Source organism: Macadamia integrifolia, chromosome 3, assembly GCF_013358625.1.
Source record: "Macadamia integrifolia cultivar HAES 741 chromosome 3, SCU_Mint_v3, whole genome shotgun sequence".
Lineage (NCBI taxonomy): Eukaryota > Viridiplantae > Streptophyta > Magnoliopsida > Proteales > Proteaceae > Macadamia > Macadamia integrifolia.
The window spans coordinates 36150722-36176049 of record NC_056559.1 but is presented as its reverse complement, the minus strand read 5'-3'; the positions used below and the strand labels follow the sequence as shown (position 1 = coordinate 36176049).

Below are 25328 nucleotides of genomic sequence, written 5' to 3'. Positions count from 1 at the left end.
TTAGTTTCCTTTCTAGTTGGGCTTGATTTGAGTTATATTTGTTTCCTTATGAGTCAAGTTATTAATTGAGTCAAGTCCTTAGTAGTTAATTTCCTTTTTCAACTAGTTTCTAATTTCAGTTAGTTTCTAATTTCAGTTTTTAGTAGCTATTGTATTAGGAGAATATTTGGTTTCCTTTTTGAGGAACCTTCTATTTTGTAATTCCCTCATTCATTAACATTATAAATAAAGAAGAGGAGGCTCCTAAAGGCCTAGATGATTTTGATAAAAAAATTAATGGTTGTTGCTATTGTCTTCTACGTGGAGATTTGTCTTGTGTTTGATCAAGGCTGATGGAATTGGTGTTTGATCCAATTGACTGTCCTCTTCTAGTTATCTCCCTCTTTTCTTCCATGCTCAAGGTGTTCCATATCTGATCTACTGTTATAGGTATTTAATTAAATAACTTTTCTCTCAATTCTGTCTAGAAAATCCTCATATTTCCTATTTGATCCCTTGCTGTCAGAAACACTTTCAGCCATCAGTTTGGGCAGAAATTTGGATCAAAGATAGGTCCTATCTGGGGAAGAACTCGACCCAAAGGGGAGCTCTTTCTGACCAGTGGTTTGAGAGATTTAAAATTCTCCCTTTTCTTGTCTTTTAGTGACCTGTGACAAAGCAGAACTGAAATTGACAGATCTGGTTCAGTTCCTACTATTCTCGTGGACTTTGGTTCATGGTATTAAGTTGATTTTGACCTATTTGAAGTCTTGTAAGCCCCTGTTATCGGTCCCAATCTGATCAGAGAAACCCTAGTATTTGGTTCATTAGCTTCAACTGTTTCAGGTCTGATTTCTCTTGTAATCTGATCTGCTGTGCTATTATCCTAATTTGACTTGTGTTTGTTCTTCGAGAGTATCCTGCTGTTTTGAGACTAGGTTGGTTTGCCGATTCTAGTTCTACATTAAGTGGTATCAGAGCAAATTTTCCTGCAATTTTCTAACCATGGCAAGTCACATCACCAATGCTGAGTTGCACAAATTGTATCGTGAGTTAGCCGAGAACCAACAGAATACTGATGCTAGGCTTGAGAGGACTGAAGCCAAGTTTGATAAGTTTATGGAAGAGATGATTGCCTTTATGAAGAGGTCCGACAAGCGAGCTGAAGAAGGACCCTCTACATTACCTCCTCAGCTCAACACTTTACGGATCGAAGATACACCTCAGAGGCAGCAACTTGATCCAGTTGTTCCCCAAGATGTTACTCGGCAATTTTTTGACAGAGATTATGGCATCAAAGTTGAGGTTCCCAAGTTCAGTGGTGAAAAGGGACCTGAGGAATTTCTTGACTGGCTTACCAAAGTGGAGAGAATTTTTACGTATAAGTCTCTTCCAGACGTGAAGAAGTGTGAACTCATCATCACCAAGTTTATTGGGTATGCATGTTCATGGTGGGATGATGTACTACATGCGAGGTTTGTCAGAAGACTTGGACCCGTTACCAATTGGGAGGTCATGAAGCAAATCCTGATTGAAAAATTTGTTCCTCTTAATTATGAAAAGGTAATGTTCCATAAATTACTTAACTTGCAACAAGGGAACAAAGATGTAGATTCATACACCCTCGAATTCCACAAACTGTCTTCAAGGTGTCGACTTCAGGAAACAGACCAACAACGGGTGATGCGATATATCAGTGGGTTAAGTACTGAGATTCGACTTGAGTTGGCTAACACTGATTTCAGGTCTGTTGATGTGGTAGCGGCACATGCCAAGACAGCTGAAGAGAAGTCCATTTATTGGAAGGGTATGCTCAAGACTTCTTCAGTTTATAGACCTCCACCGCGTATGGAGGAAAAGAAGCCTGAAGCTCGCAGAGTTGAAGAGAAAAGGTCAGAGTTCAACAAGGATAGTGTTGGGGTGAAGAATATCATATGCCATAGTTGTGGCGAGAAGGGTCACTATTCCAATAAGTGTCTCAACAGGACTCGTTCTGTGAACGTTGCAGAGAAGCAGCCGACAGAGAAGAGTGAAGATGAATCTCATTTATATCCTTATCCGCTCGAGGACGATGATATTGTCGATGATGAAGATGAGGATGTAGAAGCTCATTCAGCTAGCCTTTCATCCTTTTCGAATAGACTAGTTGATAAAGCTCCTCTCTTCAGACAGAAGGGTACTCTCCTGCACGGCTCCGACCTTATTGATGTTCATGCAATTGTTGATACTGGGGCAGAAGCAAATTTTATATCTGCTGAATTTGTTCGAGCACACAACCTTCCACAGAAGTAGCTTTTCAAGAAGATTCACGTGCGAGGTTTTGGACCCACAGCTCGAGAAGAGACCACTGCAGTTGTTCGAGTACATCTACAGTTTGGGCCACTACAGTACCATGTCACCTGCTTGGTCACCTCATTGGCGCACTGCGACATTCTTCTAGGGCGACCTTGGCAGCGACATGCAGGCATTCTCTATGATGGAGCACGAAACACTATAAAGGTGAAGCAAGGAGGTCGTATGTACTTAATGAGGCCACATGCATTATCAGACATGCCACGACGTCGACTGACTCCTGCTCCTGCTCCGGTGACACATCAACCTACTCTCCCTCCTCTTGGAGTTATGCTCCCTTCTGTTTCGAGATATGTACCACCTCATCGGCGAGCGATTTACAAGGGAATCTTAGGAGCACGACCTAACTCGACGGAGTCGAGTTCTTTTAAGACCGGGAGAGTTGATGCAGATTAATTACCAAAATAAGCTTGTTTTATTAGGAATAAGCCTAGGGTTGGGTTCCATACATGTTAGGCTTTTGATCCCATGTGTTTTGAGTGTAATAGACCACTTTTATGGGTCTAAAAAGGGGGCTCTAAGATTGAGTACGGGATTACTAGTTAGTTTCCATTTTCATTAGTTTCCTTTCTAGTTGGGCTTGATTTGAGTTATATTTGTTTCCTTATGAGCCAAGTTATTAATTGAGTCAAGTCCTTAGTAGTTAATTTCCTTTTTCAACTAGTTTCTAATTTCAGTTAGTTTCTAATTTCAGTTTTTAGTAGCTATTGTATTAGGAGAATATTTGGTTTCCTTTTTGAGGAACCTTCTATTTTGTAATTCCCTCCTTCATTAACATTATAAATAAAGAAGAGGAGGCTCCTAAAGGCCTAGATGATTTTGATAAAAAATTTAATGGTTGTTGCTATTGTCTTCTACATGGAGATTTGTCTTGTGTTTGATCAAGGCTGATGGAACTGGTGTTTGATCCAATTGACTTTTAGCGGTGTGAAGCACAAGAGGTCCTCTTCCTTAACTCATCTTCTTCTTCTCTCAACTACACAAAGTGTTATTGATTTGCTCAAGTTCTTACAGGTATTAAATTCAGATTTCCTTCTCAATTCTGCCCAAAAAATTGCATACTTTGTTAGCAATTTTCAGAACCTGCGTAGACCTAATTCATCATTCCATTAGTCCCCTTATTATCTGCTTCTATTCTGATTTCTGACACCCTATAATCTGAGATTGATATTCTTAATCTCAGATCTAATCTCATCCTTGTTATTAATCTGTTTTGAACTATTCTGATATTTGATCTAATGTTCTCCAAGAGTATCCTGCAACATTGGGACTAGGTTGACTTGTCAATCCTAGTTCTACATTAAGGGGAGGAATACAAAAATGAGTGGTGGAAAAATATGAGCACCAAAGGTGATTATCCAGCTAGAATGATGCCAAGAGAAAGGCAAAACAGCTTCACATCCGGTAGATCAGTTAATCACAACGTATGTGAAGTTGGGAAACCCACGAAGCTGAAGGAAAGAGTTCCAATACTATTGAGTTCAAATAAGATTACTAAACAATTATAGCTCTATGAGCTTGCAGACACTATAGGAGCAGGGGTTCACAAGGTACCAAGCCCCAAAATCCCCTCCCAGAACTTCAAAAATATTTTTGCTGCCTGCTTCCAATGGGGCAGGTCATAGTTCGCTAAGTAATCCTTCAAACTTCTTAAATTTCATTTCAACATCAATCGAGAGTACCCCAAAAGAACCTCTACAATCCTAAAACCTAACCAAGGGCTGAGAGATAAAAATTCATAATTGTCTCCATAAAAGGGTTGGGGGGAAGGGGTAAAGGTTCTTTTGATTCGAAATATACCAACCAAACAACAAAGAAAACTTCCACCCCAAAAAAAAATTTAAAATTTGTGAAATTAGAGAACTGAAACCCTAAGATAAAGTTAATATAGGCATCAAATAAAAAGCAATCCAATAAATCACTGAATAATTCACTCTATTTTAAAGGGGGGAAAAAAAGAGTAGTAACAAGAGAGAACAGAAACAAAAACCTAGAGAAGCAACAGGTAGACTAAGATTAGGGACACGCAAAACTCTTACAATTAAATCGATGCCGGGGTGATCTGAGCTCCAGAAGATGTCATGATCAACAACAACAAAGTTTCCAGAAATATTGTCGCCTTCATAGAGTACGTACTCGTACACGCATTCTACGTCGTTTACAGTCACCGAAAGAGCGGATAGATGGCTAACGAAGCTGAGGAGAAGACTAAGATACATACAGATCGTTGCAGATCCTAATCTCCTACTCCTCTCCATTGATTCCACCTTCAATTTCGTTCTTCTTCTTCCTCGTAGAATCCTAAAATCCTGAGAGAGATAGAGATGGGTCTAAACTTGCGATCAAATCCTGAGAGAGTATAGTGTTCTAGACTTTTAATGTCTAAGTCCAAGTCTGTTACCTAAAAAGTCATTTTCACGAACAAATTGAACCCGTTTGACGTGTTTAGGACAGATCAGGGTTTACCAGTGTCTAACCGGCCGGGTTCAACCATCTAAGCTTTTATACAACGGTTAAATTTGAATCGATTTCGTATTGTAACGTAGCAAACAAACCAACCAGGATTTGGGCTGAAACTCCAATAAGGGTTAGTTGGGATCCTCCTTGATATGACAGATATGTGCTTAACAATATCTTAATGGTCATATTTCTACTTTTAAGTTTCTCTTCATATACGTTGAAAGATTAATTGTATTTTCAATTTCATAAATAGAGGGTGAAAGTGTAATGATGACATGAGACTCTACTTTGTAAAACTACTATTTAAGGAAAACTTAGTCTTTTCATTCTCTTAATTTTTATGCCATCATAGTAATTAATGCCTACATAGCCGATTGTTTGCTTACCAAACCATCTTGGCAAGTTCCTTTAGTTTTTTTTTTTTTTTGGGATGAATAAAGTCCAATCATATTATTATTTTTTACTTGACTTATAATTATAAAAACTACTCACTATCCAAATGAAAGACAATCGATCATATACCCACGAAGATAGAGTCTCACATATGAGAAAACGTCACAAATGGAGTTGAACCAAGTAACATTACAAAGGCATAATGATAGTAGGGTCGGGCTCCCTTTATCTAGTTCTCTGGAGGGATATCAATTTGTGTTTATGTCTTACACTTACTCTCACTCGAAGTGTAGGCATGTTTTGAAAAATTGAATTAGATAAGGTGAATCGGTTTGATTTGAATTAGATTCGGTAGCACCAATCTTGATTATAGTTGAACCCTTTCTCGAATCACCTGATCTTATGTTTGACATTCATTTTTGGACTGAGGATTGCTATTTGGTCACGTGTGGAGACCAACCAAGGGAGACACATAGGCATGAGGCATCCAACTAGGGGACATTGTGGTTTTTTCACTACCCCTTGTGTCTGGCCATAGAGGCACAGGTAGGCGATGATCTTTATACCTTTTTTATTTGATTGTTGCAGGAAGGCTTAACATGTTAGGCAGGGCAATAGGCATTGGTATCAGTATCGGTACATAGAGGCTTAATTGTAACGTGATCTGGAGTGTGTATCCGTATGTTGAGATGCGTATCGCAACCTGGTGGCACGATAGCATCTGAAATTCTGAATACCTATGTGTGGGAGAAAACTCGATCCTATATACTAAACCCTGAATTGTTAATGAAATGATGAAAATAATAACAGGCGGAGAATGTGGTCATAATCATATACTTCTTGTTCCTCTTTCCGACGCCTAAAGGATTAATTTTAACAAGATCTCCTTCCCAAGTCCTGTCCAGACTTATCTGTCTTCTTGTTCAGTTGGTCTGTTCAAGTTCAAACTGAGCTGCTCTCTCAGAAGCAATGGAGGAGAGAAGGCCCCAACTTCAGATCCAGAGAGTAAAACTGGGAACCCAGGGATTAGAGGTGACATTCTTATCATCTACTTTCCTTTCTTACATTAGCATTAACTTCGATTTTCCTAACCTTCTTTAACGAAGATTATTAGTTTACCAAAAGAGGTTTCGTTAGGATTCGTTTACTTCCAATCAATTTTTAGTCATTCGGAAGCTTGTACTCTGGATCCTTGAAGAAGCGAAAGCTCAAGCTTTTTAACTCAGTGAAAGTAGAAATGCCAGATTTGAATTCAAGCTAATGAAATGCTTGCAGACTGCGGAGCTGAAGAAAATATCTTCCTCCTCTCTGCATCTTCAAGCAAGGGTTTTGCTCCATTGACGGGCTTAAAGAAGAGAGAATTTGAACAATGTGTGATACGATTTTGAATTGAAGAGTGAAGCTTAAATCACTGAACACCGAAAAAAATCTGAGAAGGGGAATCTTTTTTACAAGATTGATTTTTATACAGAACCACAAATTAAAATCTCGGACGGTTGAAACCAGAAAACCCTCACTTGCTCTGCTTCTTGGAACATGAGGCTTGCGGCTTGCGGCTTGCGGCTTGCGGCTTGATATGTTTTATGATTTTGGAGCTTTTAAAAATGTAATTGTGGGAAACACGATTTGGTCAGAGTGTTTCCAATTTTCATTACATCTTAACTCGCCAAAAGAACACAAGAACAGAAAAATGTTCAGTTTTGAACCAAGTCAACTCAGGGAGTGAGTTCCAAATTGGTGGGTTTATAGGACCATGCAATTTGCAGACTCCATCTGAGCGCCATTCACTGCAAAAGAACGGGTCAAAATCCTTATCAGTTTCAGATCCTGAGTGTTGAGCTTTACTTGAAGGAGGGTAACTTTTGAAATCTAGAATGCAGGAAAACCTGTACAATTAGGATACTGAGACACTATTTTTTTTTATAGAATTCATCACTGTTATCTGCTAATTTGAAGTGAATTCAAAAAATGGTGAGTGAATTTAGTAAAGTTACAGCTCTAAACAAATACCAGGAAAGAAATAAATCAATTATGTGTTTTGAGCAGATATATAACCTTGTTCTTTGCTGTCAAGCTTAGTTCAGTGAAATGAATGGTTTTTATACATAAAACAGAGTGAATTAAGTTCTGTTCTATGATAATCAAGGCAATATGATGAATGCCATTCAGCAGTCAGCCAAGTATTTGTATATTTGCCTGTTCTTTTATGAATATTGATTAAGGTGTTCCAGATCACGGAACCATTGACTTGGTGACATACACCACTGATCAAGGAATGTGCTTCAGCATTTCCCCCAAAGTCCATAAATGATGAGAAGAGTCAATTTTTTGTGTTTGACAGTTTCACCTTGCAAACATTCATTACTTCTTCAAACTAAGACCATGGAAATCCCTATTTTTTATTTTTCTGACAATAATTCTTTTTTCGTTTCCACCTTCAGATTTCCAGAATGGGCTTTGGCTGTGTGGGACTCTCTGGACTATACAATGCTCCTCTCTCCCATGAAGCTGGATGTTCAGTAATCATTGATGCTTTTCATAAGGGAGTCACATTTTTTGATACATCAGACTTGTATGGAGCAAAGCATGACAATGAGATCATGGTGGGGAAGGTAATTAGTTTATGTAGATGATCATTCATATTCTCTTTGCCTTGCTTAAATTACATTGAAGTTTCTCTCTCTCTCTCTCTCTCTCTCTCTCTCTTACATAATCTTCAAAGTAAGTAAATTGACTATTTGGAAGGCTTTAGAGTTAAGCATAAGATTGATAACCAATCTGAGTGCATTAATACACTTTTCATATTTGGCGCATGTTAAGCCAAATGGAGGAGCTACTTTTGCTTCTATAAGAACTAAAGGTATTTACAGAGCTATGTTTAACTTACAGGAAGGCACCAATGGATAATAAATCTATTTCATTGTCTGCAGGCCTTGAAACAGCTTCCACGAGAAAAAGTCCAATTAGCAACCAAGTTTGGAGTAAGAATGCTAGATGATGGTGAAAAAGTAGTTAATGGTTCCCCTGAATACGTACGGGAATGCTGTGAAGCTAGCCTTAAGCGCCTTGATTTAGACTATATTGATCTATACTATCAGCATCGCGTTGACACAACAATTCCTATAGAGGACACTGTAACCATTTTAAACAATTATTTATTTATTTAGTCATTTCCTTATTACAGTTACTGTTTTTTTTATGGTTGAGAATAGACTAGAGTCTAACAGGGTATTGGATTTGAACATATGTCTGGGAAGGTAGATGGGGGAGCTTAAGAAGCTAGTGGAAGAGGGAAAGATAAAGTACATTGGGTTATGTGAAGCTAGTCCTGACACAATAAGGAGGGCCCATGCAGTTCACCCTATCACTGCTTTGCAGATGGAGTATTCACTGTGGTCTCGTGATATTGAGGAAGAGATAATTCTGCTTTGCCGGTTTGTTGATCTCTCTCCTTCCTCACTCATTGGTCGTGTTCTTGATTTAAAATTTGTGGAATACATTCTATTAGAAGCTTCTCAAAGAAATGAAGATTACTTATTGGAAGGTGTCTGACTTGAGTCTGAAACTGAATCATATTAGAACCAAGATGACTGAAAGGATTTATTCTGGATTATATTACTGACTACTCAACTTTTGCATCCATTGTGTTCTGAAACCTCGTTATGGTTATCTGTTTAAAATTCATTCCTTCTTCCAATTTCCAATAAACACTCACCAGATGCTGCTTCTCAACTCACAGAGAACTCGATATTGGGATCGTAGCATATAGCCCTCTTGGTCGTGGTTTCTTTGGTGGAAAGGCAGTTGTGGAAAGCCTACCTACAGATAGCATCTTGGTATTACGTTATTCTTGCCTCACACCTTCTACTACTTTCCCTGCGACTACTGAATTCAAAATGAACTTCGAATTTTGTGTTACCATTATAATCAAGATTCTTAACCTAAACATGCTTTTGTTTCTGTTTATAGGTTGGGCATTCGAGGTTCACAGGAGAGAACTTAGAGAAGAACAAACTACTGTATACTTGCATTGCGAATTTGGCAACAAAGTATGGTTGCAGCCTTCCTCAGCTTGCACTTGCATGGGTTCTTCATCAAGGGGATGATGTGGTTCCAATCCCAGGTGAATTTTGCCTCGAGTTTCATCAGGACCCTTTCTTAAGAGTTGAGACATAATGAAAATAATCACTTTCTGCTATATTTTCATCTAGTAGGTGGAAATGACATTCTACATCCAAAATAGCTTTAAGCTTTCTTTTCTCTACCATCTTTCAACGTTAGAGTCAGTTTAGTGTTTTTAATGTTTTCCCTATTATGTATCACTAGAAGAAAGAGAGAACACTTCTTGATAGGGAGCAGAAAGATCCAAATGTTTTATGCAAACAACATATTAATATTAAACTGTTATAATGACAACTATTTCAGGAATTTTGGTTTGGTGGGTGGAATAACAATGTGGAAAAATCTCATTTCTTTTCCTCATTTGGTCTCTTTCAATATATATAGGAACAACTAAGATCAAGCACTTCGATGATAACATTGCTTCTTTGGCTTTGAAGCTGACACAAGAAGACTTGAAAGAAATATCTGATGCAGTGCCAATTAATGAGGTGAGAGGTCATCGAGGCTATGGTGTTGTCTCTAAGTTTTTCGATTGGAAGTCTGCAAATACTCCAGCAAAAATTTGATTGCACTAAAAATTAAAAGCAAAAGTAAGCTTGTTGGGTACAACTTTTCTGAGCTGGCCATGCATTGAAGACCACGTCAAGTGATTAATTTTTTGGAGACTTGTTTTATTGGAAACAGCCATTGTTGTGGCCTTTTAGCGGTTTTTAGATTTTAACAGCGTCAAAGGATCTATGTTATTATGCTGCACTTCTCACCATAACCTTTCATGTGGGATTGAGCTGAGTTCACCCAATTCAAAAGCTTTCTATGTTGTCCTTATGTTGCACTTCTCACCATAATCTTTCATTTGGGATCGAGCGGAGTTGACTCAATTTAAAAGCTGTAACATAGATAAATGACATGTTGGGTTGCTACCAGAGACCAACTTTCATTAAGCTGTTAGGACATTAGTGTGTGTGAACTTGAACCTGGACCAGGACAGACCAACTAGGCTTATGGTTGGATCTTTGAGCTGAAATAACTCGTAGAGTTCTGATCTAAGGATGAATTTGTACAGTTGTAACACCACCAGGGGTGGGGAAAGCTGGCTCAACTGAAAACCAACCCAATTCTGTGTTGGGGTTGACTTTTTTTGCTAATAGGTTTATTGGCTGGGGTTTCTCAACCAATTATAAACAGGTTAGCTTCTGGTTGCCATTGCTGAACCCAACAGATATTCTATAGCTGCAATTATGTCTGTGTGGTACTTCATAGAATCACAATTTGCAGGTTTTATTTGTGACTTTTGGGCATAGCAGGTTTTATCTTGAACAACTCCACTCTCTATGCTATAGGACAATATGAGAATTGTTGTAATACAATGTGCAGTTGGGCAAGTGTGAAGAACAGATAGAGCCTATCTATTCTTAGTGTTGGAACTGCTCATGTCCTGAAATCGTTTGCTCGAGGAAACTCTTAACAGCTTAGTAGCTCCTCTACTCTCTTGGTATCTGAAATTTCAGTTCAACAGCCTAGGCTTAGTTTTTAAATGTTCTCTTAAATTCCATTCATTCCCGAAAAACAAACTCACTGCAGAGGTCTAATAGATCATATTCTTATTCTTTTTTGAGGTGTCACCACTAGCCTGGTGGTAAAGTCTTCTTTCAATAACTGCAACCGGGGAGGAAATCCTGCCGGGAATTTTTTTGCTGCTATGGAACTTTACTGATATCCGGGCTCATAGCCAAAGAAATGAAAGAATTCAATTCCACTTTAGGTCCAGAAATACTCTCCTAAATTTTTGTATTTTCAAAATACCCTTTGAGATTCCATTCCCCTCTCCCCTCCCCCCGGGCACCTTCTTCTTTATTTTACTTATCTTTTTCTCCATTTTTTTGGGAGAGGGGTGGAGGGGCGAGGAAGAATTAGGAATTGATCTACCATTTAGGTAAATTCAAGGATAAAACGTAGCAAGACTACTGTTGCTCTGGTCCCAAACAAAATAGAGGTTTGATTTTGAGCCACAATGAAGGAAGATGTGCCATTGAACGTCAGTAAATATGGTGCTATGCATGCCCTTCCCCGCCCAAAAAAAATTGGTTATAAGTGCCTTTGAGATGAATGGGGAAACATGGGGAAGAGATTGAGTAAACCTTCTCTCACGAACATAAGGATTTAACATGGCACAAATATTAACATCTACCCAAGAGAGTCATAATTTTTTCATTCCCCCACTTTCCAGTCTTTACCTTGCTATGTGATATCCTTCATGTATGATACCTCAACAATGTCAAACTATGTGGGCTACTACAAAATACAAGACAATACCCAACAATGTCAAACTTGGTGGCATAGTTTTAACCACTTATAAATGTAATGACTAAGTTTTCTTTTGAATGGTGTTGAAAGGGTATCTAACAACGATAACAACAACGGCAACGACAATGACAACGGCAATGACAATGAAGGTAACTTCGACAATTTGCAAATAGTTGGCATACTTAGATGATACATTGATGGTTGTATGGTTCCTTCATCACGGGGTAAAGGAAAAATTTCCCCTAACTATAATAAAATATGTTATAGAAAAATATCTAGATTCTTTCCATGCTCTCTCACAAAAAATAGGACTCCACACATGTTTTTTTTTTTTTTTTTTTTTTTTTTTTCTCCTTTTATCTTTATTTTATCCATTTTAAAAGGGTACGTGGGGATCCGTATGGATAGATACCTTTCTCAGACCACTAAGTGCTGGTAGCGTGCATATTCCTTCCCACGTTGGTAGTGTGGGAAGACCTATGCCGGTTCGACCGGTCTAGATTGGGCGGGATCGGGAATGTAGTACTACCGGACTTTCGAAACGGCGTGCCGCATGAAGGTCGGACTTCTGAGAATGGCCCTGAACACACTAGAGAATCTCTGTTCCTTTTGACATGAAACTTGAAAGACGTATCTGATCATCGATCGAACTCAGAAGATTTTGTTAGTTTGGAAAAGAAAAATGTACAAGGAGCCCCGAATTCAAATTCCAAGAGTGAAATTGGGAAATCAGGGATTAGAGGTATACAGCTTCGATTCCTCTCCAAATACCCATATCGACAAATTTTTTAATTGAAGTAATTTATGTTTGGTGCTAGTTATTTGAAATGAAAATTTTTCCTTCTTGTTGACAAGGTTTCCAAGTTAGGTTTTGGATGCTGGGGCCTTACTGGAGCTTACAATGACCCTCTCCCAGAGGAAGATGGGATTTCAGTCATTAAGGAAGCTTTTAATAGGGGAATTACCTTTTTTGATACTGCTGATTCATACGGACCCAACACCAATGAAATTCTGGTCGGAAAGGTATTCTTCTTATTCTTCATAATGGGTTTCTTTTTCTCTCATGAACATGATTTTTCTTACCTTCAGAAATGATGAATTTGGGAGAAACCCATGTTGGCATTCATGAAGTTTTTCCTTTTCTTTCTTCTTGTTGAATCCTTGAGCATTCCTTGGGGATTCGAGATAATTAAGCTTAAGTAGACATCTCCTTCAACAAGGAATCTGTAGTTGGATTTTTTTTTTTTTTTGGGTTCATTGGTTAGATTCCCCATTTTAAGTAGATTTGGAATTTTCAGGCCTTGAAGCATCTGCCCAGAGACAAAATCCAGCTTGCTACCAAATTCGGTATTGTTAACCTTTCTGTTACTGGTTTACAAGTTAATGGTTCCCCTGAATATGTAAGGAAGTGTTGTGAAGCTAGTCTAAAGCGTCTTAATGTGGACTACATTGATCTGTACTATCAGCACCGAGTGGACAAATCGATACCAATAGAGGACACTGTAGGTGAATTCACTTTGTACTCTTAAATCATGAATTATATTCACAGATGTTGGTTTTGAGAAAATTAGGATGGTAAAGATATGCTGAACCCAACTGTGTAATCTTTTTTTTTTTATATGAATGTCCAATTCCTTCTTGTAGACTTGCTGCTCTCACTGATTTATATGGTTCAGTCATCCGTGGATCTGAAAAGTTTTCTTTTGGGAAGGTAGATGGGGGAACTTATGAAGTTAGTGGAAGAGGGAAAGATAAAGTATCTTGGATTATCTGAAGCAAGTCCAGATACAATAAGAAGGGCACATGCAGTTCACCCAATTACAGCAGTACAAATGGAATGGTCTTTGTGGACTCGCGATATTGAAGAAGAGATAGTCCCACTCTGCAGGTTAGTCAAAATAGTAAATCTTAGTTGGTTTTTGCAGCAACCATGGTCAATTCTGCTGGAGCTGTAACAGAACCCATGCAAATGTAATTCAGAGAGTAGATAAAACAAGGAAGTTGTGTCATTCTGTTCTTCTCAGGTATTGTGGTTGATCCCTTTTAATAAACTTTTTTCCTTGGAATATGCAGGGAACTTGGCATTGCAATAGTAGTGTACAGCCCTCTTGGTCGTGGGTTTTTTGGTGGCAGGGCTGTTACAGAAAGCATTCCTGCAAATAGTTTCTTGGTATTTCAAATTTTCTTTTGTTATAGAAAGCCTTATGAAAAACAGGAATGAAATTATTTTGAGATGATTTATTTGTTTCTCACGATCTAACCTACCAAGTTTTGTGATTTGTTCTAATTAACTAATTACCTTTTTTATGCGGTTAGACTGGACATCCAAGGTTCACCGGTGAGAATTTAGAGAAGAACAAAGTGCTGTACAAGCAAGTTACTAACTTGGCTGCTAAGCATGGCTGCACTCCAGCTCAACTAGCTTTGTCTTGGGTTCTTGTTAAGTTTGTCTCGAATTTTTGACCCGTTTTGAAGATTGACCCGATCCGACATATTTTGGTGGCGACCCGAATGGAAATTTTTCTGAGATCTGTGATGGAAGCAGAGGGCTTGGGCCGATAGGCCCAAGCCCGGAGCCCATCATTGATCTCGTATCTCGTATGGGGGTGCGGGGGCTACGCCCCCGCGGTATGGTTCGACCGGATCGACCGCGACCCGATGGGTCGAACCGTTATTTGGCGTATATATATATATAATGTACTGTTGCTTGTTGAGAGTCATTGTATTCTAGGGTTTTCACGAAGCTAGGGTTTCAGGGCGAGTTCTTCCTCGCCGCTGTTAGGGTGTAATCCTTCTTCTGCATAGTGGATCATCTTCTTCTTCGTCCGAGGACGTAGCACACCACCCTGGTGTGTGAACCTCGTTAAATCTCTGTGTCGTACGGATCTATTATCTTTCTTTATTCGTGTTTCTTGGTGTTTGATCTAACAGTTCTCCATCAAGGGGATGATGTGGTTCCAATCCCAGGCAAGAGTTTTTTTTGTGGGTTTTAATTTTCTTTTGGATTAATCTTCTGAGATATCATAATTATATTTTTTATTTTTTCACTGCACTACATTCCTTTTCTCTTGAGATTAAATAGAAAAAAACAAATAAAAAATAGCTAAAATTCAAGATAACTATTATAGCTAATATTCAAATGGTGCTCAAGTTATGGATTTGCTTTTTCAATTCTCATGTTGTTAATGAAGTCAGTGAAATAAAATTTTCTTCATTAATGCATGCGACTAGGGACATGATTTTCTGAGTGCGTAGGTCATGCCAGTTTTCTTGGTTTCTTTAAGATATATTACAAGGGTTGATACATTTAGGTGGCAAGTGTGCTTCTATTAGATTTTGAATAAGTAATGCTTCAGAATCAGTTGAACATCTCTCAAGCCTTTGCTTTTTAGCTCATTCTTGTTGGTGGAGTCCTCACTTCACTAGCTTCTATGTTCTTCATCTTTACAGGGACAACTAAGCTTAGCAATCTAGATGGAAATATTGGCTCCTTGGTAGTGAAACTAATGGCAGAAGATGTCAAAGAGATTTCTGAAGCTGTGCCTATTGATGAAGTATCAGGTGCTAGAATCTATGAGAAGATATACTTGCACTCATGGAAGTTTGCAAATACACCTGCTAAAAATAGCAACCTCCTGGCATAAGATGTGATTACCGTCAATCACTACTATCCTTGGCCTTATAAGAGATTTTAAATCCTTGATTATATATGTTCTAAATATAATTTATTGCCACTTGAGTAGCACATTTCTTTTTCACACCATCAACAATGTAAAACAGGCACAATATAGAAATTTATCAACTTTGATGAGGTATATGTTCCAAAAAGATGGGTGTTTGAGATTGTAATAGACATGACAATTATTGACTGTACCAGCCACAAGCAACTGGTTATGTTTGTATTTGGGTTAGTTAGAGCTTTTGAATGTTTTAATTTTCGCTTGTTCTTTCAATGGTTTATAATCATTCAACCATCAATGACTTTTAACAACTTTTGTTCACCTGATTTTCTGCAGAAGAAGATAGGTACCTCTAAATGAAATTTAGGTCCAACCAAATTGTCATGAGAGGATAGAAAATTAGAAATTTTGGTTTGGTGGGAAGATTCCCATGTGGCTAAATCTATCTTTTTCTTGTTTTGTCTCTTTGAACATATTTATAGGGACAAACATAAGATCAAGCACTTGGATGATAACAATGGCTCTCTTTTTCAGTTTTTCAATTGGAAATGTGTGAATACTCCAGCGAAAATTAATTAGTTTTAGGCACCAAAATTGAAATGCAAAAGCTAAGCTTTTTGGGTACTACCTTAATGACTTGGCCACGCATTGAATGCCACGTCAAGTGATTAATATATTTGATACTTTTTTTTTTGGAACCAGCCATTATTTTGACAGCTTCGAAGTATCTGTGTTGTCATTATGCTGCAATTCTCACCATAATCTTTTGTTTGGGAATATAACCCAATTTAAAAGCTGTAGTTTTGTTACTGTAATCAACTAATAGTGGATAGATAAGTGACTTTATTGAGTAGCCACCAGAGACCGAATTGAATTTCAGTAATCTGTTTGGCCATTAGTATATTTGTGTGTAAGCTTGAACCTGGACCAGACCAGAGAAAAAAGCATATGAGAGCAAATAAGCTTATGGGTGGATCATGGAGCTGAAAAAAATCAGAGTCCTGATTTAAGGAGGAATTTGTAGATTCGTACCACCACCAGGGGTGGCTTCATGTTGCCATTTCTGGACCCAACAGAAATTTCAAGAGCGCAGTTAGAGTCTTTGGGATGCTTAATAGAATCATATTTTGCAGGTTTTATTTGTGACTTTTGGCTACTACTACTACTACTACTACTACTGATGAATGAACCTTTGCTGCACTTGGACTGCAGAGATGGTAGGGAAGGGCATTTCTTTTGCTGTGATCACCACATTCAGCTGTTAATCGGTATTTATCCACCCGATGTGATAGAGCGATATTCTCTTCGATTCCCCTTTAATCCGATGCTTACTAGCAGATGTGCAAAATCTCGGAACACATTATCGATGTGCATAAAGTTTCGGATATGCTAATTGTTTCCAGTAGCCCTTATGGGTGATGCCTCTGCCTCTTGTTGGGTTTACGGTACCTTTCATGCTTCTGGTGGAAATGCTATAGGATTGACGAAAAAGCAATTCATTGCATAGGTCTAACAGATCAAACAGCCATTGTTCAATTAAAAAAACTTCAGTTTATGCAATTCACTGCATATGTTCATGACAATGATACTGATATTGATATGGATACAGTTATTGATACCGATACTTACATGGTTAGAGGCATCGGTACTGGATTGCTTGTATTGGTTGATTCGTATCAATATAGCTGGCGACCGAGCCCAATACCATGTTGTTATGGCAAACAATCAATATAGTTGGTGACCCATCCCAATGCCATGTTGTTATAGCAAACACCAAGCAGCGGCGAGAAAACTCACCCTGAAACCCTAGCTCGAAACTCTCCCAAATGACAATGACAATGCTCAACAAGGCGATAGTACATTAGATACTTCAAGTCACTGGTTGACCTATCAGGTCATGGTCAATCTGATCGAACCATATCGCGGGGCATCCCCGCACCCCATACGAGATCAGTGGGCTCCGAGTTTGGGCCTATCAGCCCAACCCCTCTACTTTTATCACGTATATCAGAAAAGTTATCATTCAAGTTGCCATCAAAATATATGATAGTGGATTAATCTTCAAAACGAGTCAAGAATTAAAAACAAACTTAACACGTCAATATGTATCGGTGAAGGGTATGGATTTTGTCCATTGCCTGCGCCAATCATACTGCAAAGTCGATAAGATCGGACGTACGAGAGTAGACCTGAGCCTGACCACACTACAGACGTAACCTTAGTAAAATTTATAGAGCCTAGGGTTCCATTTTGACTTGAAACTTGAAAGACGTATCTGATCAAACTCTTTTTTTTCTGCTGAAATATCTGATCAAACTCAATCGATTGTTTGTTTGGAAAAGAAAAATGTCTAAGGAGCACCAAATTCAAATTCCCAGAGTGAAATTGGGAAAACAGGGATTAGAGGTAGACAATTTCGATTCTTCTCCAAATACCCATTTCGAAAAAAAGTTTGAATTGATGTAATTTGTGTTTGGTGTTATTGTTATTTGAAATGACGATTATTCCTTCTTGTCGACAAGGTTTCCAAGTTAGGTTTTGGATGTTGCGGCCTTTCTGGAGTTTACAATGATCCTCTCCCAGAGGAAGCTGGAATTTCTGTCATTAAGGAAGCTTTTAATCGGGGAATAACCTTTTTTGATACATCTGATTCATACGGACCCATTACTAATGAGATTCTGGTGGGAAAGGTATTCGATTTTTTTTTTTTTTCCCAGTCCCCTTAATCTTCCTCCCGTCCTCAGTTTATTTTAATGGGTATTCTCTGATGAACATGGTTTTCCCAGAAATTTTACAATTCTGAACATCGTGCCTTCATCATTGATTAAATTTGAGAGAAACCCATGTAGATATTTGTTGAGATTTTATTTTCTTTCTTCTTGTGAGTCCTTGATCATTCATTGGTTCGAGATAATTAAGCTTAAGTAGATGGATTTTGGTTCATTGATGTGATTCCCCATTTTAAGTAAGATTTGGAATTTTCAGGCTTTGAAGCAATTGCCCAGAGAGAAAATCCAGCTTGCTACCAAATTTGGTGTTGTTAAGGTTGCTGTCAGTGGTGTGCAAGTTAATGGCTCCCCTGAATATGTAAGGAAGTGTTGTGAAGCTAGTCTTAAGCGTCTTGATGTGGACTACATTGATCTGTATTATCAGCACAGAGTGGACAAATCGGTACCGATAGAGGACACTGTAGGTGCATTCTCTTGTTCTCTTAAATCGTGAATTATGTTCACAGATACTGGTTTTGAGAGAATTAGGGTGGTAGAGATATGCTGAACCCAACTGTGTAGTCTTTTAAATATCAAATCCATCTTTCTGTAGACCTTACTGATTTCAGTGATATATATGGTTGAATGGGTCTGAGAATTTTCTTTTGTGAAGGTAGATGGCGGAACTTGTGAAGTTAGTGGAAGAGGGAAAGATAAAGTATATTGGATTATCTGAAGCAAGTCCAGATACTATAAGAAGGGCACATGCTGTTCATCCAATTACAGCAGTACAAATGGAATGGTCTTTGTGGACTCGCGATATCGAAGAAGAGATAGTCCCACTTTGCAGGTATTTGCACTTTGCAGTAGCCAGTCAGTTTTGTGTCATTCTGTGCGACTTACTCAGGTATTGTGGTTGATCTATTTTTAATGAACTTTTTTCCTTGGATTATGCAGGGAACTTGGCATTGCAATAGTAGTTTATAGCCCTCTTGGTTGTGGGTTTTTTGGTGGCAAGGCTGTTACAGAAAGCATTCCTGCAAATAGTTTCTTGGTATTTCAAGTTTTGGTTTTTAAAGAAAGCCTTCCTGCAAAACAGAATGAAGTATTTTGGGATGATTTATTAGTTCTCATGATCCAACCTACACCCAAAATTTTGTGATTTGTTCTAATTACCTTCTGCACTTTTTATTGGGTTAGATTGGACAACCAAGGTTCACTGGTGAAAATTTAGAGAAGAACAAGGTTCTATACAAGAGAGTTGCTAACTTGGCTGCTAAGCATGGCTGCACTCCAGCTCAATTAGCTTTGTCTTGGGTTCTCCATCAAGGGGATGATGTGATTCCAATCCCAGGCAAGTGTTTTTTTTTTTTTCGTGGATTTTAATTTTCTGTTGTTGGGGGTATAATGTCTTGTATTCCATTGTTAGCAAAAGTGGGCTTATTCCATAGGGCCATTAAGAAGCAAAAGGGCTTCTAGGCCCCGAGGTGTGAGGACGAGCTATGAGTATTTTGGTAAATTTTCTATATAGAGTTTCACTATATATTTGTACTGAGAATTCTTTCTCACTAAAAAATCTAAGAGAGGTGTGACCGTGTGAGGACAAGCTCTGTAACCCTATTCTCCATTGATGATGAAGCATGTCCTATCTTACTGTGGACGTATGCAATATTGCCAAACCATGTAAATCTTCGTGTGCAATTATGTGATTGTTGTTCGTTTACCTTTCGTTTTCTCCATTATTTATACATGTAGGATCATTTTTTTTCCCCATTGAACAACTTTTTTTCATCTTGAGATTAAATGAAAAAATAACCAACAAAAAATAGCTAAATTCAAGATAACTCTTATAGCTAATATTGAAATGGTGCTCAACTTTTGGGTTTGCATTTTCAATTCTCATGAAAGCTGAAATCAGTTAGAACATCTCTTAAGCCTTTGGCTTTTAGCTTTATTATTGTTGGTGTATAGTACTCACTTCACTAGTTTCTGTGCTTTCATTCTCTACAGGGACAACCAAGCTCAAGAATCTAGATGAAAATATTGGATCCTTGGCAGTGAAATTCACAATAGAGGATGTCAAACAGATTTCTGATGCTGTTCCTATTGATGAAGTATCAGGTGCTAGAATTAGTGAGAAAATAGACTTGCACTCGTGGAAGTTTGCAAATACACCTACTAAAAATAGCAACATACTGGCATAGGTTGTGATTGGGCCAATCATAACTATCCTTAGCCATGTTAAGAGATTTTAAATCCTTAATTGTTGTATATGTTTTATGTGTAATTTATTGCCCCTGAGTAGCAAACTTTTTTGTTGCACCATAAAAAACTTAAAACAAACATAATATAGTACTTATCAACTTTGATAAGATATATGTTTCAAAAAGTGTTTGTAAGGTATAATAGGTGTGGCAATTACCTACTGTTCCAGACATTAATCAACTGGCTATGTCTCTATTAGTTCGGGCTTGGACATTTTAATTGGACCACACTTAATTTCAAAATATATATCTTGGGGGAATGTAAGTATTAATGTGGAACCATATTAAATTTATCAAATTGTGTGTGATTGTTTGCTTGACTTTTTTCCTTTATGGTTGCACATTAGTTTTGAACACTTTTACTTGTTATATGAAGAAGGAAAAAAAAAAAGGTTATGAGTAAGGTGGGATTGCATTCACAATCAAGGGGTGTGAGTTTAATGATGACATACAATTCCATTCATGTGGTCATATCACCGGTAGGGGTGAAGGAAAACTTAATCCATTTGAATATATATATATATATATATATCTTTTTTGTTTTGGTAAAGTTTGAATATATACAGCTCACTACACCACAGTGTTATCCTCTTCACTTTTGGTTATCATAATCAAATGCAAGACCTTGAAATGGAACTAATGATGAAGATTACCTACAAAGGAAGGCTTGTCTTGTCACAGATGGAAATAAAAGAAGTGGAAGTGAAACCAAATTAATATTAGATGAAAACTTTCATTACGTAATATGATTATATAATTAACTTAAAATTATTTTATTTTTAAATTCATATTCTTTTTGTTTGAAAAGGAAACTAAATGTTATATTAGAAGATACATATTATCAAATATTTTTAATTTAATTATTACATAATCAATTTGTCATATTTGTTTTTAAATCTAGTGGACTGCGTAATTGTAATCATGAGTACATGCCTTTTTATATTTGTTTTTAAGACTTAAGAGGGTATAATCAAATCTCCTTTCCATGTGATACTGATAGGTGCACCAAGACCATACATTATTCCTATACCCTCTTAAGTCTTAAGCTAAGGAATGCTTGCCTATTTAAGAAATGTTCCATCTTATAAGTTTTTAAGTGAAAGGATAAGATTACAAATTATTTAACATCATATAAAAATAATAATAAGACTAATTTTAATTTTAAACTTAAATAAAGTAATATTATAATTTTTTTTTAATTAAGTTGTTCGGGTCAGTTTACGCCCACCTCAACGAATCTTTAACTCATGAATCATGGTGCTAAGATTTTCCTTCCGGTTTATTTTTATTGTATCTGAAATCTGAATTATAAATTCATTCTCAAGTTTAGAAAAGAGGGATTTTCTTCCTCCAAATTAAGAACTCGTCTAAAATATTAATAAATTGATGTCCAATTTACTCTAATGGGAGCTAATTCAGCAGCAGGAATCGAAGCAACTGCAGCTTCGCCAATGGTGGAAGGGAATCATAATTTATAAATTTACCATCATCCTACACTACACCGCCAACTCAACACTCTGGAGATGACTGAGATCATTTTCGGCAACAGAAATTAGCATTCTTTACATGCGATCATCGTCTGTATGAGAAGTTCTTAACAACCGTCTCGTTTTGTTCTTCACCAGAGACGATAGGGGTTACTTTTTTCAAGGTATAGTCTGAACTATGAACTCATTTCCGCTAGGGCAGAGATTGAGTATTCATCAAATTAGAAATAATTACTTGGTTCCATTTCTGGTTTTTTTTGAAGCGTTCCTCACTGAAACAAGCTAATTTCCAGTTTGCAGACAAATGTCTGAAGAGCATGAAAATCATTTACCAGGAGTGAAATTAGGAAAGCAGGGATTAGAGGTAACACAGCTTTGATTTTTCTCCACATACCCATCTCGAGAAACTTCAAAATATCCTTCCCCCAACCCTCTCTCGGATTTCCTTTTTCTGTAAATTAGCTATTTTTGTTGACCAGGTTTCCAGTTGGGATTTAGATGTGCCGGCCTAACTGGAGGTTTTCATGATCCTCTACCAGAGGAAGTTGTAATTCAACTCATTAAGGATGCTTTCAGTAAGGGAATTACATTTTTTGATACCGCAGATGTGTATGGAGCCAATGCTAATGAAATTCTTGTTGGGAAGGTGTCTCTCCTCTGCCTTCAGCATTTCAAGTTCAGAATCAATGCTTAGTCTAATGGGTTTCCCTTATACAAATTCGCTTAAAAAACTTGTTTCTTTATCTGATCAGAAGAAAACTTATTCAAAATCATGAAGATCCTTTCTCTTTCTCTGTACTGTTAAAAGCTTTGATCATTCATTGAGATGAAATTATTGAGCTAGAGTATACTCCTCTGTTGAGGAACCTGTAGATAGATTTTGTACTCTCTGTTATTCTCGATTTTAAGTAGATTTTGGAACTTTCAGGCCTTCAAGCAGTTGCCAAGAGACAAAGTCCAACTTGCAACCAAATTTGGCATTGTTAGTGCTACCCCCTCTGGTATGCAAATTAAATGTACCCCTGAATATGTGAGGAAGTGTTGTGAAGCTAGCCTTAAGCGTCTTGACGTGGATTACATTGATCTGTATTATCAGCACCGAGTCGACAAATCAGCTCCAATAGAGCACACTGTAGGATTTTCGTTCACATTGTTCTCCTGAAGTCATTAATTTCATTTTAGCCTATCTGCTTATAATTAATTCCAGATAAGTGCTAGTCCAATCTGATTTGCTGTTGGCCTGGAGTAACATAACTTGTTGGATGTAATTGGGTTTGAAATTCATCTTTTGGAAAGGTAGATGGGAGAACTTAAGAAGTTAGTTGCAGAGGGGAAGATAAAGTACATTGGATTATCTGAAGCAAGTCCAGATATAATACGAAGAGTGCATGCTGTTCATCCCATTACAGCAGTACAAATGGAATGGTCTTTGTGGACTCGGGATATTGAAGAAGAGATAGTCCCACTTTGCAGGTCAGTTCTAAATACAAGTCTAAGTTATTTTAGTAGCTGCTATGTTTAATCTGGCTGCACAGTTGTTTGATAAGCCATGCAATTGTCCTCTTTGTAAGCATCGTAGTATTAAACTGTGCCTATGAAGTCACCTGGGATGATCCATTGATAACCTTCTCATTATATAATGAAGGGAACTTGGCATTGGGATAGTGGCGTACTGCAATCTTGGTCGTGGGTTTTTTGCTGGGAGAGCAGTTCTTCCTGCAAATGGTTACTTGGTATGAACTGCTAACAGGGTTTGATTGGTCATTTTCTCCAAATTGTCATTTGTTCTTATGGTTCATTCAACTTGCTTTTAGTGGTGAGTTTAATAAATTGTTCAGATCAATGCCACTGCATAATTTTTCACTTTCTATTTGGTTTAAGCTGGACATCCAAGGTTTACAGGGGATAATTTAGAAAAGAACAAAATCCTGTATGCCCGAGTTGAAAACTTGGCTGCTAAGCATGGTTGCACTCCACCCCAACTGGCTTTGTGGTGCGGATCCGGGTTTCAAGGACTGAAATCGGATCGTATAAGGCCCACAAGAATGATAAAATACCTCAATTTAAAGGTTGAAGGGCAATTTTACGAATTCAGGAATATTCAAGCACTTAAAAGAGATGAAAATAGGTTCTAGGGTCAAACTGAAATAGAAAAGCAAAAGAGGGGGGGGGGTATTCCGGAATTTAAGTTCAGATTAGAGATAATTAGAAACAAAACTTTAGAAAGAAGTGGGCTTTGTGAAAATAACAAAAGATCTTACCTCATGTGAAATTTCAACAAGTGTTTTAGTTGCAAATAAGTGGTTGTTCATCTTCAACCTTAGGTCTCGACAGAGAACAAAACCAGCGATGACCCAAACTTGTTGGTTATCGATTCTCAGCCACAAGCTCCAACTGAAATCTTCACAAGAAATCGCAGCAGCAAATCTGCTTCCACTCTAGCACCAGCAAACCTCGAGGAACAATGGTACCTGCAACTCAGTCCAGCACAAGGCGCAGAACCAGATCTGAACCAGGTTTGAATCTCTTGATAGAAGGACCCTTTGGGGATGAGATTCTAGGATTAAGGTCTCCCAAGTAGGGGAAACATTCGATCAAAACTTCAGCCCTAACAGATCATACCGAAAAGAAATCGATGTGCATCATGAGGGTTGTAATCTACTGCCCAGAACAGGGGTTCAGCCAGCAAAAGGAAAATAAGGAGGAAAGAAGAAGAAGAAGATAAGGGAAAACCCAGAAGAAATAGAGAGGAAGAAAAGAAGAATTTCAAAGAGAAAACCACCCATGGCAGTCATCGATTCAAACCAAAACTTATCTCTTCAAATTCATTCAATTTTTCCATCTCAGTTGAGTTCAATAATCCTATTTAAAGACTAAAAACAGTCATACTTTCCTATTTGAAACAAATATTGTCACACCCCGTTCTCACAGAACCGGGCCAGTGACCGGGTTAACACCGGTTAACCCAAACCTGCCAGGATCATCAGATACTGTATTCCACCACAGCATACGCACAACTAATATAAACTCATCAGATCAGCGGAAGACTAAGTTTTACCTGTGAATAATCCCATAATACTTGATACCCGGATTGTGATACCATAATTATATACATGTGGACCCGAAGGCATGATATTTACACAAAAAGAATAAAATTCAAATATCAAGTACATAAGGAAATCCACCAAAACAATCAGAGTACACAGCTCGGCTCGGTATCAAGGCTAGAGCTCAGCTCGGCATCAAGGGTTAAGCCCAGCTCGGCATCACGTAGTAGAGCTCAGCTCGGCCTCAGAACTGCTGTCCCGCAGCACAACTCTCGTACGAGCAGTCAGTGCCGTGCTCTAACTCCTCAGGGGTCCACCAGTCCTCATCAGGAAACTCGACTGTGGGACCCACCCCATGCTCCTCAGATGTATGACCTGCAAAATCATCTAAAAAGGGGTGTACACGTGGGATGAGCTCACTAGCTCAGTAAGTAGAAAGATGGACCACACAGCAGTCCACACATCACAACACATCATATGCACTACATGCCATGCTATACATTTTAAATCACATCCACCTAAGCAACATTAC

General features: G+C 38.0%; 3 protein-coding genes across 11 annotated transcripts in view; all 3 read left to right on the top strand.

Moving 5' to 3' along the window:
- The first annotated feature begins 5893 nt into the window (after positions 1-5893).
- Positions 5894-15563, top strand: LOC122074467 (probable aldo-keto reductase 1). 5 transcript variants are annotated; one of them, XM_042639291.1, is made up of 8 exons: positions 12048-12352; positions 12466-12633; positions 12909-13112; positions 13326-13498; positions 13684-13780; positions 13927-14044; positions 14542-14577; positions 15061-15563. In XM_042639291.1, exons 1-8 carry the CDS (start codon positions 12293-12295, stop codon positions 15252-15254), a joined length of 1050 nt encoding a protein of 349 aa, XP_042495225.1. In that variant the 5' UTR covers positions 12048-12292; the 3' UTR covers positions 15255-15563. The 5 variants fall into 5 exon arrangements, with proteins under 5 accessions (XP_042495224.1, XP_042495226.1, XP_042495227.1 ...); XM_042639290.1 differs by lacking the exons at positions 12048-12352; positions 12466-12633; positions 12909-13112; ... (2 more) ...; positions 13927-14044; positions 14542-14577 and adding exons at positions 5894-6216; positions 7626-7796; positions 8115-8318; ... (1 more) ...; positions 8924-9020; positions 9154-9307; XM_042639292.1 differs by lacking the exons at positions 12048-12352; positions 12466-12633; positions 12909-13112; ... (3 more) ...; positions 14542-14577; positions 15061-15563 and adding exons at positions 5907-6216; positions 7626-7796; positions 8115-8318; ... (2 more) ...; positions 9154-9307; positions 9691-10131.
- A 1929-nt stretch (positions 15564-17492) lies between these two features.
- LOC122073452 (perakine reductase-like) lies at positions 17493-20461 on the top strand. The gene is made up of 7 exons (XM_042638040.1): positions 17493-17696; positions 17813-17980; positions 18276-18479; positions 18676-18848; positions 18956-19052; positions 19199-19352; positions 20009-20461. Exons 1-7 carry the CDS (start codon positions 17637-17639, stop codon positions 20200-20202), a joined length of 1050 nt encoding a protein of 349 aa, XP_042493974.1. The 5' UTR covers positions 17493-17636; the 3' UTR covers positions 20203-20461.
- Positions 20462-20723: 262 nt separating this feature from the next.
- The window catches only part of LOC122073453 (probable aldo-keto reductase 1), a 12443-nt gene continuing 7838 nt past the window's right edge, over positions 20724-25328 (top strand). The window contains exons 1-7 of one of the 5 annotated variants that reach the window (XM_042638043.1): positions 20724-21913; positions 22043-22113; positions 22229-22395; positions 22678-22750; positions 22846-22881; positions 23050-23222; positions 23395-23482. In XM_042638043.1, the coding sequence (XP_042493977.1) occupies positions 22316-22395; positions 22678-22750; positions 22846-22881; positions 23050-23222; positions 23395-23482 (450 nt within the window). In that variant the 5' untranslated portion in view covers positions 20724-21913; positions 22043-22113; positions 22229-22315. Of the gene's footprint in view, positions 21914-22012; positions 22114-22211; positions 22396-22677; positions 22882-23049; positions 23223-23394; positions 23566-25328 lie in introns of all 5 variants that reach the window. The other 4 variants (XM_042638045.1, XR_006138791.1, XM_042638041.1 and 1 more) reach the window with 4 other exon arrangements.

What these genes read in the sequence shown, in the direction of transcription:
- LOC122074467 (XM_042639290.1), top strand. Translation starts at nt 6,154, where the DNA reads ATGGAGGAGAGAAGGCCCCAACTTCAGATCCAGAGAGTAAAACTGGGA. An exon ending in TGGGAACCCAGGGATTAGAG is followed by an intron (nt 6,217 to 7,625) that starts GTGACATTCTTA and finishes TTCCACCTTCAG; the next exon opens with ATTTCCAGAATGGGCTTTGG. An exon ending in CAATTCCTATAGAGGACACT is followed by an intron (nt 8,319 to 8,445) that starts GTAACCATTTTA and finishes CTGGGAAGGTAG; the next exon opens with ATGGGGGAGCTTAAGAAGCT.
- LOC122073452 (XM_042638040.1), top strand. Translation starts at nt 17,637, where the DNA reads ATGTCTAAGGAGCACCAAATTCAAATTCCCAGAGTGAAATTGGGAAAA. An exon ending in TGGGAAAACAGGGATTAGAG is followed by an intron (nt 17,697 to 17,812) that starts GTAGACAATTTC and finishes CTTGTCGACAAG; the next exon opens with GTTTCCAAGTTAGGTTTTGG. An exon ending in ATGAGATTCTGGTGGGAAAG is followed by an intron (nt 17,981 to 18,275) that starts GTATTCGATTTT and finishes TGGAATTTTCAG; the next exon opens with GCTTTGAAGCAATTGCCCAG.